Here is a 15,054-nt window from a genome sequence, read left to right as displayed (position 1 = left end):
AGGACTTGCTTTCTATTTGCAATTCCTGTCAAAATATAACAGCTACAAAATAATTTCAATATCTTTGGGCATATTTAGCACCAGTGATGCCACACCCCTCCAGTGCTGCTAGGACTAGGCAACTCCTGCTTCCTTACTAGTGTAAACACTAGCCATACAACACCTCCCTCATCAGTTCAGTTCAGTCGTTCAGTTGTGTCCGACTATTTGCGACCCATGGGCTGCAGCGCACCATGCTTCCCTGTCCATCACAGACTCCTGGAGCTTGCACAAACTCATGTCCATTGAGTCAGTGATGCCATCCAACCATCTCATCTTCTATTATCCCCTTCTCCTCCTGCCTTCTGTCTTTCCCAGCATCAGGGTCTTTCCCAATGAGTCAGTCCTTCCAATCGGGTGGCCAAAGTATTGGAGCTTCAGCTTTAGCATCAGTCCGTCCAATGAACACCCAGGACTGATTTCCTTTAGGATGGACTGGTTGGATCTCCTTGCAGTCCAAGGGACTCTCAAGAGTCTTCTCCAACACCACAGTTCAAAAGCATCAATTCTTTGGCACTCAGCTTTCTTTATAGTCAACTCTCACATCCATACATGACTACTGGAAAAACCATAGCTTTGACTAGATGGACCTTTGTTGGCAAAGTAATGTCTCTGCCTTTTAATATGCTGTCTAGATTGGTCATAGCTTTTCTTCCAAGGAGCAAGCATCTTTTAATTTCATGGCTGCAGTCACCATCTGCAGTGATTTTGGAGCCCCCCAAAATAAAATCTATCACTGTTTCCATTGTTTCCTTGTCTATTTGCCATGAAGTGATGAAACTGGATGCCATAATCTTAGTTTTTTGAATGTTGAGTTTTAAGTCAACTTTTTCACTCTCCTCTTTCACCTTCATCAAGAGGGTCTTTAGTTCTTCTTTACTTTCTGCCATAAGGGTGGTGTCATCTGCGTATCTGAGGTTATTAACATTGCTCATGGCAATCTTGATTCCAGCTTGTGCTTCATCCAGCCTGGCATTTTGCATGATGTATTCTGCATATAAGTTAAATAAGCAGGTTGACAATATACAGCCTTGATGTACTTTCCTCATAGACCCAGGTATTAACAATATGAGGACTCTTCCTATAAGCAAGAAGTTTTTTCATTTAGTTCTCTGCCCTGCCCCAGCCCAACCCAGCAGTTGCTAGCTATTAATACTTACAGCATTCCTGTTGCCCTTTCAGTTTTTCAATACCCATGTGACTGTGGTTTAGTCACTAAGTCATGTCCGATTCTTGCAACCCCATGGACTGTAACCCACCAGGCTCCTCTGCCCATGGAATTTCCCAGGCAAGAATACTGGAGTGGGTTGCTGTTTCCTTCTCCATGGGATCTTCCTGAACCAGGGATTGAACCTGGGCCTCCTGTATTGCAGGTAGATTCTTTACCATTCTTGTTGCCCTTTCAGTTTTACAGTATCCATGTGACTAATTCCTTGAACTAAATTCCTCCATCTGAAATACCTCGCATGGTTTCTGATTTCCTGCCTGGACTCCGATTGGTAGATTTAAAATATCTGGTCAAGGAGACAATATTTACTCATGCAAAAAAAAGAAACATTCAGAAAAATAACCTTTGAAATAAACTACTCTGATAAAATATCCTGCAGGAATTCAAAAAAGCAACCAATCAGTTGCTATAGGTTGATCAAACACAGGCATCATGGCTTTTCTTTCTTTTTTAAAAAATAATTTTATTTATTTGTGTGGCTGTGCCAGGTCTTAGTTGTGGCATGTGAGCTCTTCAATGTTTGTTGCAGAGTGTGAACTCTTAGTTGCAGCTTGTGGGATCTTAGTTCCATGACCAGGGATCAAACCCAGGTCCCCTGCACTGGGAACAAGGAATCCTAGCCTCTAGACCACTGGGGAAGTCCCATGCTTTTTCAATTAAATTTTTTGGATTTAATCTTCAACAGTGTGATCAAAGTACTATTTGTTCTCATTCTACAGATGAGAAATACTGGTTCTGAGAGGTTAAATATATGCTTACATACAGTTAAGATGGTAGCAAAGCTGATATTCATACCTAGGTCTGTGTATGCATCCTTTCCATTATTCCATGTTAGTTCAGAAGGGGTGATACTTGAGGTGGATCTTGAAGAATAAGCTTCAAATAGAATGGTCAGAGGAGAGCATTTTAATGGGAACGATAGCTAACAAAGGCATGAGATTTGGAAAATGCCAAATATTCCTGGGGATAAGAAATAAAACTTGTGCAAAAGTTTGTGATGAAAGCCATCACACAGGACAGAAAAAGTAGGTTGGGGCCAGATTAAGAAGGACCTTGGGTGGCACATGAGGAATTTAGAAACCACATATTTTAAATCAGGGATCAGAGAAGTGAAATGGCAGAAGTGAAAAGCTGTTTGGTATTGTTGATTAATGAACTTCATCACTGTTATTTGTCAAGCCGCTGTTGTTACCAAAGGCTTTTTAAAGAACCAACAAATAAAGACAAGAGGAAAACCTTTATGGATTAACCATCAAAACAAGTGATTAGAAAAAGAATGTTAACTTTGCATAGATTTCAGGGTTAGCAAAAAAGCAAACATCAAGCAAAAAAAAAAAAAAAAAAAAACAAAGAAAACTTTTAGAGAAAGAAACCGGTTTTTATCACAGAGGAAAAAAAAGAGTACTTGTTTATCCTTTGCTGTAAGATAAATAAAAGTCCTAAAATAATCTACATGGCTATGAAAAATGTTAAGTACTTTTTGTAGAAAGGTATTATTACTTGACTAATACATTTTTCAGGGATAAAATGAAGAGATATTAAAATGACAAGTCAGCAACCCTAAATTGAGAGACACCAATAAAGTGGGCCACCCATCAACCTGTCAGTGGACTATTATGTTCTGTTACAAACCTCTCCTTGAAGCAATTGGATTCAGACACATTATGGGTTAGATAGACTTTTGTGGGCTAGTCTGGAAATTCAACTGTCATTTATAACTTTGTTTCCATGGCAAAATGCCTTTACAAGTTCTAAACAGCAGACTTTCAAATTAACTTTTGGAATATAACCTATTTGCAACTTAGGGACTGCCTGTGCTTTGAATGTAGATTGTCTATTATAACATGGTTTTAACTCTACTGAATCTCAGAGGATTTCAAATTAGTATCTTTCTTTCAAATCCAATACCTTATTTGGGAAAAGGGGATTTAAAAATGCAACCCACCTAGTGTGAAGTAAAGGCAAACCCAATGACTTTTTTCCATTAATGGCTTGATTATAAGGAAGCGAGCATTTTGTCTATAACTAGAAAGAGTAAAATGATGAATTAAAAAAACACCTGATTATTTATTTCATGAAGACAGTATTTGTTATCTTTTTGCATAGCTTTTCTCTACGATGCAAAGGTAACTCAAAGAAAAGGATTGCATCCATTAATCTTAAGAAGCCTGCTTAAAAAAAAAAAAAAAAAAGCCTGCTTAAACTATTCTTAATGATGATCTTTGTAGCCTGTAGGTGAAAATTTTCTAGACTAGAACTGTAGGGATTATTGCAGTAATTTTCCATTGAGCACTACACCAAAAGATGTAGGCAAACACCTATAAATGAAACCTGGTGTTAAATTTTTTGCTTTTCCAGGGAATGAAATATTTGTTGTTCAGGAAAAGGATATGAAACATTTGCCTGGATTTCCAGTTAATTTTACTCTTTCAAGTAATTTCTTTTTTCCTCTTTAGAAAGAATTGAAATAGATACAGCAAAATAAGAGATAGTTCTCTTTTCTTTCAACTTGTACTTTATTGAAGACATTTATTTACCTGAATTTATTTTTAATTGGAGGATAATTGCTTTACAATGTTATATTGGTTTCTGCCAAACTACATGAGTCAGCCATATGTATACCCATATCGTTTTCCTCTTGAGCGCCCCCATCCCACCCCATAGGTTGTCACAGAGCACATGGCTGAGCTCCTGTGTTATACAGCTGTTTCCACTAGCTATCTCTTTTATACATGGTTGTGTATATATATCAATGCTACTCTCTCAACTGAAGACCTACTTAAGCTTTTTAAATTCATAGCTGATAGGTTTGGGACAGTATATGATATGAAGTTCTGATTTTCTATCAGTTAGGTAGCTCATTCTTAATGGTGGCTTGTTTGTTTACCCCTGGAATTTTTGTTTGCTTCTTTTATAAACCAGATTTCTTCCTGGTCTATTTATTATGTAGGTGGTAGGCATAATACCCTTTATAGTGAGATCTTTAAAACATTTTTGTTTTATTAGATACCCTAAGTATCTCTTGATGAAAGTGAAAGAGGAGAGTGAAAAAGTTGGCTTAAAGCTCAACATTTGGAAAACTAAGATCATGGCATCTGGTCCCATCACTTCATGGCAAATGGATGGGGAAACAGTGGAAACAGTGTCAGACTTTATTTTTTTGGGCTCCAAAATCACTGCAGATGGTGACTGCAGCCATGAAATTAAAAGACGCTTACTCCTTGGAAGGAAAGATATGACCAACCTAGATAGCATATTAAAAAGCAGAGACATTACTTTGCCAGCAAATGTCTGTCTAGTCAAGGCTATGGTTTTTCCAGTAGTCATGTATGGATGTGAGAGTTGGACTGTGAAGAAAGCTGAGTGCCAAAGAATTGATGCTTTTGAACTGTGGTGTTGGAGAAGACTCTTGAGAGTCCCTTGGACTGCAAGGAGATCCAACCAGTCCATCCTAAAGGAGATCAGTCCTGGATGTTCATTGGAAGGACTGATGCTAAAGCTGAAGCTCCAATATTTTGGCCACCTCATGCGAAGAGTTGACTCATTGGAAAAGACCCTGATGCTGGGAGGGATTGGGGGCAGGAGGAGAAGGGGACAACAGAAGATGAGATGGCTGGATCACCGACTCGATGGACATGAGTTTGAGTAAACTCTGGGAGCTGGTGATGGACAGGGAGGCCTGGTGTGCTGTGATTCATGGGGTTGCAAAGAGTCAGACACAACTGAGCAACTGAACTGAACTGAACTGAAGTATCTTTTGAAGCCAGTCTGACAGTTTGAAAATTGTTATCTTTTTAATTTAGAGTTTACCTGGTCCTTTATTTTTGTCTATTGTTTTCAAAATTCTTCATTTTGTATTTTTCATAATAACAGTTGAAAGTCACCAACCTGGGAGTCAAAAATTCTGGATACTAGTTTACTCTTTCAACAAGTACTTCCTGAGGGCCTTTTTGTGTAGTTCATTCATTGCCATTCAGTTCTACAAATGTTTTACTTTTCATTATGATTTTCTCTATAATCCATAGAGTTATTTATGAGTACTTTTTGTTCTTCCCAAACATTTAATTAATTAATTAATTAATTTATTTTTTAGGTCCCAGGCTTCTTTATTTAAGAACAAAGTGATGAGTGATGTGGGGATTAAAGTCAAGAGCATCATTGAACTTCACCTTCCTTCCAACCAGTTTCCCCAAACTCCCTGCCCCCACACCCACTGTGTTCCCAATTCCTTTCTTAGGGAAAGAAAAACTTAATCCCAAAGCCCTGGCTCAAACTCCAGGGTTCTCTCCCTAGCTCTCCCCTTCCTCTGCCCCCCATTCCTGGGGTGAGCAGGCACCTCAGTTTGAATGCATAGGAGAGCCCAGAGGGGTGACAGACACCGAGGGAAAGGCCTCACCCTCAGGGAATGGGACCGAAGAGTACAGCGTAGTGAAGTGATGGCCCAGGTAGCCTGGGATACCAAAATGGGGCCCTGGCGCCAGAGGAAAGGATACGGGTCCCCCTGCGAAAGGAGACCCAGCAGCCTCAAAATCCTCTCGTTGGGAGTAGTCACTGCTTGATCGTTTGCCCTTCTGGCGACGGTTGCAGAACCACACTCGGACCACGTCTTTCTCCAGCCCGAGCTGCTGGGCGATGTGGCTGATTTGCTGCAGGGTGGGCTTCGGGCACTGCAGGAACATGCTCTCCAGGTTGCCTCTCACTCGGTTCTCGATACTCGTCTGCTTTCTCTTCCGGGCCTGCACAAGGGTCTCTGCCTTGCATATCTCTTGCAGATTCTCGTTGTTGTCAGCTTCCTCCACCCACTTCTGCAGCAGGGGCCGCAGCTTACACATGTTCTTGAAACTGAGCTGCAAAGCCTCAAAACGGCAGATAGTCGTTTGGCTGAACACCTTTCCAAAGAGAACCCCCAGGGTGAGCCCCACATCGGCCTGGTATATCCTAGGGTGATCCTCTTCTGCTTTAGGAGCTTGGCAAATTGTTCAAGGTCTTTCTGAAGAGCTTTGATGTCCTGGGACTCCTCAGGGTTCGGCTCCAGCTTCTCCTCCTCCAGCTTCGCGGCGCCTGCGGGGGCGGTGCAGGGGTCCGGGGAGACCCCCTCGGAGTTGCTCTCCACCCCGGCACCACGCCTCGCTCTCGGGTTGAGGGGTCTCCAGGCCGCCTGGGGGCACCGGCCCCACTCCAATCTGTGGCGCACAGTAGGCTATCCCTCCGCACAAGTCATAGGGCGGGGGGCATGGAGGAAGCCCCCACACCTCCGCGCTGGGCACAACCCCCGGCCCGATCCCCGACCCACCGGGAGGCCCTTGGAAGCTCATCCAGGTCCGAGGATCAACCCAGCCCGGCTCTGACCCTCCCGGCCCATCGCCTACACCGGCCGGCGGGGGCGAGAAGGCGAAGTCAGAAGCGAGGTGTCCCGCCATGGGGAAGGAAGGCACCCCGAGCCGGGGGCCTAGGAAAACGAGGGATCTCCTAGAGACTGCTCAACACTCTTCCCAAACATTTTAAATTCACATTTTATTCTTGAATTCTAATATTTTTTATCCTGGGCAGAGGACATATTTTATATAATAGCTGATTCATTGAAGTGGTTGAACGCTCTTTGGTGATGTATACGTAGTCATTTTTTAAAAAAATATGCACTTGAAAAGAATGTATATTTTCTATCTGATGCAAAGATCTATTCATATCTATTGGCTTAAGCCTTTTAATTTTGTTGTTCAACTCTTGAAAATTCTTATTAGTCATTTTAAGTTTGAGCTCTCCATTTAAAATCTCCCACTGAGATTATCAGTACATTCATGTCTCCTAGCAATTTAGTAAATGTTGCTTTATAAATTTTGGAGCTATGTTTTTAACTACACATTGGCTTCCCTGATGGCTCAGATGATAAGGAATCCTCCTGCAATGCAGGAGACACAGCTTTTATCCCTGGGTCAGGAAGATCCCTTGGAGGAACGCGTGGCAATCCACTCTAGTATTCTTGCCTAGAGAATTTCATGGACAGAAGAGGCTGGTGGGCTACAATCCAGGGGGTCGCAAAGAGTCGGACACGACTGAAGTGATTAACACTTTCACTACATGTTGAAGGTTGTTATATTTTCTTGGTAGATCATTCTTATTATTCAATATCTCTTTTTATCTTATTAATGTCTTTGCCTTAAATTCTCTTTTGGCTCATTTTACTTTTGCTATTAAATGTTTTTCTATTTGTCTGATTTAGCATATATCATTTTTCTCTCCCTTTATTTTTTGTTTTTCTGTGCAGTTATTTTACTTGTGTCTTGTATAAACATCCAGAGGCTGTATTTTTATACATTCTGATTATCATTTTATAGGTGAATGTAATTTTTTTATATTTATCATGATTACTCATCTATTCAGACATATTTCTACACACTAGTTATATTTTTTAAATTGCATTTTTCTTTGCTTTCTCCTTTTCTGCTGTCTAATGGGTTAAACAAACTTTTCCATGTGCCCCATAATTTTCTCTGCCAGCTTGGAAATTGCAGATTATTTTTCTGTTCTTGAGTGGATTTACTTATTTATTTCTATTTCTATCCTCCCGCTGAGCATAGTTCCAATTTTGGCAGACCTTGTGTGCATGCTAAGTTGCTTCAGTTGTGGCCGACTCTTTGTGACACTATGGACTGTAGTCTGCCAGGCTCCTATGTTCATGGGATTCTCTAGGCAAGAATAGTGAAGTGGGTTGTCATGCCCTCTGCCAGGGGATCTCTCCAACCCAGGGATCGAACCTGTGTCTCTTATGTCTCCTGCATCGGCAAGCTGTTCTTTACCACTGGTGCCACCTTGGCAAACTTTACTCTTTAGTAAATACAACTCCTCTGCTTCCTCAGTGCTCCCATTTTGTTACTTTTTTTTTTGTTATATCTAAACTTTTAGTGTATTTCTTTTTTTTTTTTAGGTTTTTTTTTGTTTGTTTTGTTTTTTATTTTTATTAGTTGGAGGTAGTGTATTTCTTAATAGAGCAAAAAATATATTTGTGTGTTAATTTATACTGTTATTCATATTTACTGGCATATTTTTAGCTATTTCTGTTCTTGTTACATCTCATATTCCCTCTAAGTTCATTTCTCTTCTAGTGGAATGAAGCATGTACTTTAATAGCTTTTTTGGTGAAAATTTTGGTCAGGATCAAATGATTCTTAACCATATCTGACCCAGATACATCTTTTTGTAATTAGTATTTTGTAGTGCCTTCTTTACTTCATGAAATAAAATACATAGATAATATAACAACAATATATAAACATTTTTAAGCAATCAATATAATGTCACAACTGCTTAGTGAAAGGAAAGTAAATTATAAAAAATAATGGTGCTTCCTTGGAGGTCTAATGGTTAAGAATCTGCCTGCCAATGCAGGGGACACGAGTTTAATCCCTGGTCTGGGAAGATACCACAGGGTGCGGAGCAGCAAAGCCCATGTGCCACAACTCCCGAGCCAGTGCCCCGGGGCAGAGGAGACACAGCTACTGAGCCCACATGCCACGACTCTTGGATACCGGGTGCCCAGAGCCCGTGCTCAGCAAAAAAGGAGCCACTCCAGTGCGAAGTCCTAGAATCGCAAGGAAAAGTAGCACCGGTTCGCCACAACCAGCGTAACCGTGTGCACGGCAACGAACACCCAGTACAGCAAAAATAAATAAATTTTTTAAAAGTACTATTTTTTTTATGTAAATAAAAGTTTTAATACAACCACTAGAAGGCATGATGAAGTAATCACATGCTTACATACACTTATCATGTTTAAGTTTGGATTTAAGGGAAGGAAAGCAATATCTAACTCAATATTATCAGTATTTTTATTTCACATTTTAATTTTACATTTTCTCATGTGTTATCTACTGCTTATTTTATATTTTACTTCATATTTGACATTTAAATAAAGAGGCTAAGTATGTGTGCCCATCCACATATGCACATCTGTACATAGAATCATGTGACTATAATAGCTACAGGGTACAGATGTGTTGTTTATTGGGACTCAAATTTCTTCAGTGGCTTTGCTATTGGTGACATAGTTTTCCAAAATAGTGAAAAATCTTTAGTACAAAGTTTTAAATGACACAAATTACAATGGTCCCTTTCTGAATTTGTATCATAGTTGTTTTTTCTGGGTAATTCAACATATATTATTTTTATGATGCTTCTGAATTGTGGTGCTGGAGAAGACTCTTGAGAGTCCCTTGGACGGTAAGGAGATCAAACCAGCGAGTCCTTAAGGAAATCAACCCTGAATATTCATTGGAAGGAATGTTGCTGAAGCTGAAGTTCTGATTCTTTGGCCACCTAATTCAAAGAGATGACTCACTGGAAAAAACCCTGATGCTGGGAAAGATTGAAAGCAAAAGGTGAAGGGGTAGATAGAGGATGAGATGGTTAGATAGCATCACTAACTCAATGGACATGAATTTGAGCAAACCCCAGGAGACAGTAGAGGACAGAATAGCCTGGCATGCTGCAGTCCTTGGGGTCACAAAGAGTCAGATATGACTTATCTTATGAACAATTTTTGTGTTCCTATGTAAAAATGGAGATAGATCTTAGGTTCAGAGGATTGTAGAGAGAATTTTCACCTATATGTATATATGGTAGAACATTAGAGAGTCATTTAGGACAGAACAGTGTTTTGTTGAATGGGACTTCCTCAGCATGTAGCTGACCATCCAGCATTCTTGGCCCTCCTGTCCTCTAATGGCCAATAGTATCTTCCCAATTACTGTGATAACTCAAATTGCCTCCTCACATTTCTCACATATACCATAAGGGCAGTACTGCCTCATTTGAGGCCAAATCAACTAGTTAATCTCCTGGATAGTGATTCTTCACGTTGGGTCCGCAGAAGTTCGTGTGATTTCAGGAGATCCATGGACTCCGAAAAAAGATACATAGACTTTCACACTTGATAGGACATACTTTGTTGCTTTGTCAAAGACCACCATTAACGCTCTGTTCAAGCCGAGCAACAATAACTTTCACATTGGTCTATAATGTGAGAACTTATAGACCACATCTGTTTATCACTGTATAACCTATAAAACTTATATCTCTCTGCATATAATTTATATTCATTTGCTTGTTATATAGAACATTAAGAAAAGCATATAATGGTAGGGCAAATTTACTTCCTTCTTTCAATATGTTGATAACTATTTTTCAACATAATTGATGTACTTTGTTTTATGTGTTTAATTTTGTGTATTTTAAAACATTATTTTTAGAAGTGAGTGCCATATCTTCACTAAATTAATAAAGAGGTTTTTCACCCAAAAAGTGGATAAAATCTCAGACCCAGGGCTTTAACATCTTCGAATTATTTTGCCTACGTTGGCTCTGTGGTTGGAGTTCAGAATCAAGACCTCAGTGAGGGAGTGTCCAAGAAGGAGTCAAAAGTCATCATAACTTAGAAATATAGTTAGACTGTACAAGACAGGAATATAAGAAGGTACTGATAAGGCAATAGTCTCTTTGACCCAGTTTCTCTTCCATCAAGCTAGACCTAGGGTTCTCAAATTTTGATGTGCCTAAGAATTCTGATGAGTAAGTTCAGAAACACTGAGTTAGTTGAATCAGAATCACTAGGGGTTGAAGTATCATATTGGTGATATGGGTGATTCATAGACCAAACTCTGAGCAACCTGGGCTACACATGGACATCCTACACAATATTTTAAAGGGACCAGTCAGAACCTGATTTACATTGCATTTCCCCACTCCATTGCCCTGAAAAGTCCTCCTCTTATTTCATCCCCTTGATGTACTTTTATTTACCTGTTAAGCCTACTGCACAGGGAGACCCTATCTTTATTCCTTTCCGAAGTTCTCCCACCCCTCACATATTCCTTTATGCATTTCTCATGCAAGAGGGGTTTTTATATTAAATTATTTATTTGAACACCTGTGTCACTAGGCTAAGATCCTTGAGGGCAGGAAAATATTTCTATCCATCATGGGTTTTTTCCTTCTCATATCTTAGATATTTGTTAACTTGAAAATGAAGAAATTCTCTTTTCATTGAAAATTCTCATAGATTTCATTCTAAAATCAATGTCATACTTTCAGACTTCTCTATCTATATGAAAGTTTTATTCATTTTGGGGCACTTTGTGCTCCAGGAAAACTGGTGGAAGAAGTCTTTAGATAGTTAGATATTTTCAGGAACTGATTTCATGATCCCAATTCTTGCATCTCCTCATATCTAGAAAAGCACTAAATCTCTTCATGGTGACATCAGCTCTTTGAGACTAGCAGAGAACCTTTGTAAGATAAAGGCTTAATTATGTGGACTCCTCCTTCACCAAAATCACATATATTGCTCTCCCACCGCCTCCTAGGAGCCAGCTTCTCAGAACTATCTGAGGTACCGCCTCCAGGGCTGTGGTCCTCGTTTTGCCCCAAATAAAACTTCCCTTGCAAAAAAAAGTTTTATTCATTTCATCTTTTCCTTTCTTCGATCAAGTTTCTTGGGAATATGTACATATACATTCACCAACGTGTATTAAAAATACCACATATTAGTTATTGTGGTGGAGATAGTTGCCTTCCTAAAGTGAGAATGCCCCTTCTTACAAGCAAGCCGCCAAAACAAAGCAAAAACTCATATTTCCCAGTCTTCCTTGCAGAAGAGGACAATCCTGTTCCCAATGCTGAGATGGGAACAGAAATTATTGAGCAAGACCTCCAGGAAAACCCTTAGAAGGAGGACAGGTTTAGCTGGTTTGAACATTTTTGCCCTTTCCCTTTGGACCTTCAGCTTTCTTCCATCAGGAACATGGACACACTGTTGGGAAGTGAGTGGCCATCATGGGAGCCCAAAGTGATGAACAGAGTAGCAGGGCTGGGTGAAGGATACAGGAACTTGGACACTGATTACATCCTGGAACTGCTGACCAGCCCTAGAATTTTCACTTCTCGATTTCTTACAGCTAGAGAAAAATAAAACCCCAGTTTATTCAAGTTACTCTTCCCCTTCTCTCTTGTTTCCCCGCCTCTTCCTACCTTCCTTTATTTGGGTTTCTGCAGTAGAATGCAAACATTTGGCTGATGGTTACCTAGCCTCATCAGTGAGTAAGGTTACATTCCTATGAACCTATGTTAGTGCAGCAGGAAACTGAAAGAACTTGTTATTACTTGGTTGTTTATTTGACCTCTATAGAGATCAGATATACATTCTATCTGCTTTCTCCATGACTAAGTTATAAAGTGGCATTTTTTTCAGGGTTGGGTCTTTGTTGACATGTGCAGGCTTTCTACAGAGGCTGAGAGTAGGGGCTACTCTCCAGCTGTGGTGCATGGGCTTCTCATTGTAGTGGCTTCTCTTGTTGTGGCACCCAGCCTATAGGACACAGGCTCAGTAGTTCTGGCCCTTGGGCTTAGTTGCCCCATGGCATGTGGCATCTTCCAGGACCAGGGATCTAACCCATATCCTCTGGATTGGCATGCAGATTCTTAACCACTGGACTACCACGGAAGTCCTAAAGTGGCATTTATAAAATCAATGTCATATTTATAAAGTCATATATGGTGTGTGTATATGCAGTAAGTATATATGCATACAAATACATAGCTATTTAGAAAGATGTTTACCAATAATTGACCATGGTGGGATTTTAGATTATTTTTATTTCATTTCTTATAATTTTATATTTTTCTTGAATCTCTTACTTGACTGGGATGTATGAACTTTTAATACCAAAAATAATAACAACTTTTAAAAAGTTAAGTGTAAGCAACCTAGATGCCCATCAGCAGACGAATGGAAAAGAAAGCTGTGGTACATATACATGATGGACTATTACTCAGCCATTAAAAAGAATTCATTTGAATCCGTTCTAATAAGATGCATGAAACTGGAGCCCATTATACAGAGTGAAGTAAGCCAGAAAGAAAAACACCAATACAGTATACTAATACATATATATGGAATTTAGAAAGATGGTAACGATAACCCTATATGCAAGACAGAGAAAGAGACATAGATGTATAGAACAGACTTTTGGACTCTGTGGGAGAAGGCGAGGGTGGGATAATCTGAGAGAATAGCATTGAAACATACATATTATCAAGTGTGAAACAGATCGCCAGTTCAGGTTGGATACATGAGACAAGTCTCAGGGCTGGTGCACTGGGATGACCCAGAGGGATGGGATGGGAAGGGAGATGGGAGGGGGGTTCAGGATGGGGAACACATGTAAATCCATGGCTGATTCATGTCAATGTATGGCAAAAACCAGTACAATATTGTAAAGTAATTAGCCTCCAACTAATAAAAATAATTGGGAAAAAAATAAGTAAAAAATAAAAATTAAAAAAATAAAATAAAATAAATGGGAAAACAAAAAAAAGGTTAAATGTAATATTAAGAATATTCTTACTATTAAAAACAAAACATCTTTCCTAAGAATATTAATTAATTAAACAACAGCTGTAGGGATGAAGCAAAGGACAAGATTTTAAGTCATTAGAAGGGATTTGGGCTCTTGTACTATTCCCCCTGGGAACCCTGAGCTGCCACTGAAGGTCTGACTGGACCACTGTGATGGAGAGGCCACGTACAGTCCATGCCCTACTCGGCCCAGGCTTCTGGCCATTGTCACCAAGGCACCAGGCAGTGATGGAAGCCATCTTGGACCCTATCAACTCCACATGGAAAAGAAGAATCACCCGGCTGATTCCTGACCTACAACATCGTGGTAGATAATAAAATGATTTTTGTTAGAGAAAAAGAGAAGATCTTGAGTTCTCACTATTCTCTTCTCTTGGGAGAGTGGTCTTACCTACCCTGGAATCCACTTTGAAGGCTGGAGACTTACTGTCTAAGGGTGACTCTCTTCCACAGTTTCCTGGCCCTGCCTGGGACTGAGGGCGTTGTGCCAAGGTTACTTTTTATCCTGTCCCACCTGTTTTACAAGCAGCCGTCTTAAAATCTTTCTGTAGTTAAACACAGGAAGCTACAAAGTGATCAGTTTGTTTAAGAAGCAGAATGGGTATATTGGATAAAGTAGACAGGATTTAAAGTAGTTCTTTTTTTTAGTTTATTTTAAAATTTTTCATTGTTTATTTTTTGACTGTGCTGCATGGCATGTGCAATTTTAATTCCCCAACCAGGGATTGAACCTGTGCACCCTGCAGTGGAAACAAAGAATCCTAACCTCTGGACCACCAGGGAATTCACTAGAGTAGTTCTAAAGAGAATATGTACTAACATATACAATCATCACTGTGAAAATCTCCAGGGCTACAGTGTTGCAGCTTTTTAGGATTTTGTGTAAACAGAACCTCCTGCAGTTACATAGCAACAATGGTTTGGGAGGTACTCTGGGAAAATACAATGAAACATAAGGGATACAGTTGTATGAGGCAGGGTTCTCCAGAGAAACAGACCAACAGGATATATGTGGATGTATAGATATAAGAGGAGATTTATTATAGGAGTTGGCTCCCATGGTTAGAGAGGCCGAGAAGTTCCATGATCTGTGTCTGCAAGCTGAAGAACTGAAAGCCTGGGTGAAATTCAGACCTGGTCTGAAGGTCTGAGAACCAGGGGAACTGATGGTGCAGCTCTTGGTCTGAATCAAAAAGTTCCAGAACCAGGGGCACCGGGTGTGTTAGGACAGGAGAAAACAGACGTGCCAGCTTTAGCCAAGAGAGAACAAATTTGCCTTCAGGTGGCACAGTGGTAAAGAATCTGCCTGCCAATTGCAAGAGACACAAGAGACTCAGGCTGGATCCCTGGCCCACCCCGGAGTAGGAAATGGCAAACT

At 40.1% G+C, this 15,054-nt stretch overlaps 1 protein-coding gene across 1 annotated transcript; it reads right to left on the bottom strand.

Moving 5' to 3' along the window:
* Positions 1-5,604: 5,604 nt before the first annotated feature.
* Positions 5,605-6,687, bottom strand: LOC122686899 (POU domain, class 5, transcription factor 1-like). The gene is given in 3 exon segments (XM_043892260.1): positions 5,605-6,200; positions 6,203-6,389; positions 6,391-6,687. Coding segments are annotated over 3 exon segments (1,080 nt in total).
* Between the last annotated feature and the right edge of the window lie 8,367 nt (positions 6,688-15,054).

The sequence above is a fragment of the Cervus elaphus genome, chromosome 30, assembly GCF_910594005.1.
Source record: "Cervus elaphus chromosome 30, mCerEla1.1, whole genome shotgun sequence".
In the NCBI taxonomy this organism is placed as follows: domain Eukaryota; kingdom Metazoa; phylum Chordata; class Mammalia; order Artiodactyla; family Cervidae; genus Cervus; species Cervus elaphus.
This window is presented reverse-complemented; position numbering and strand designations above follow the sequence as displayed.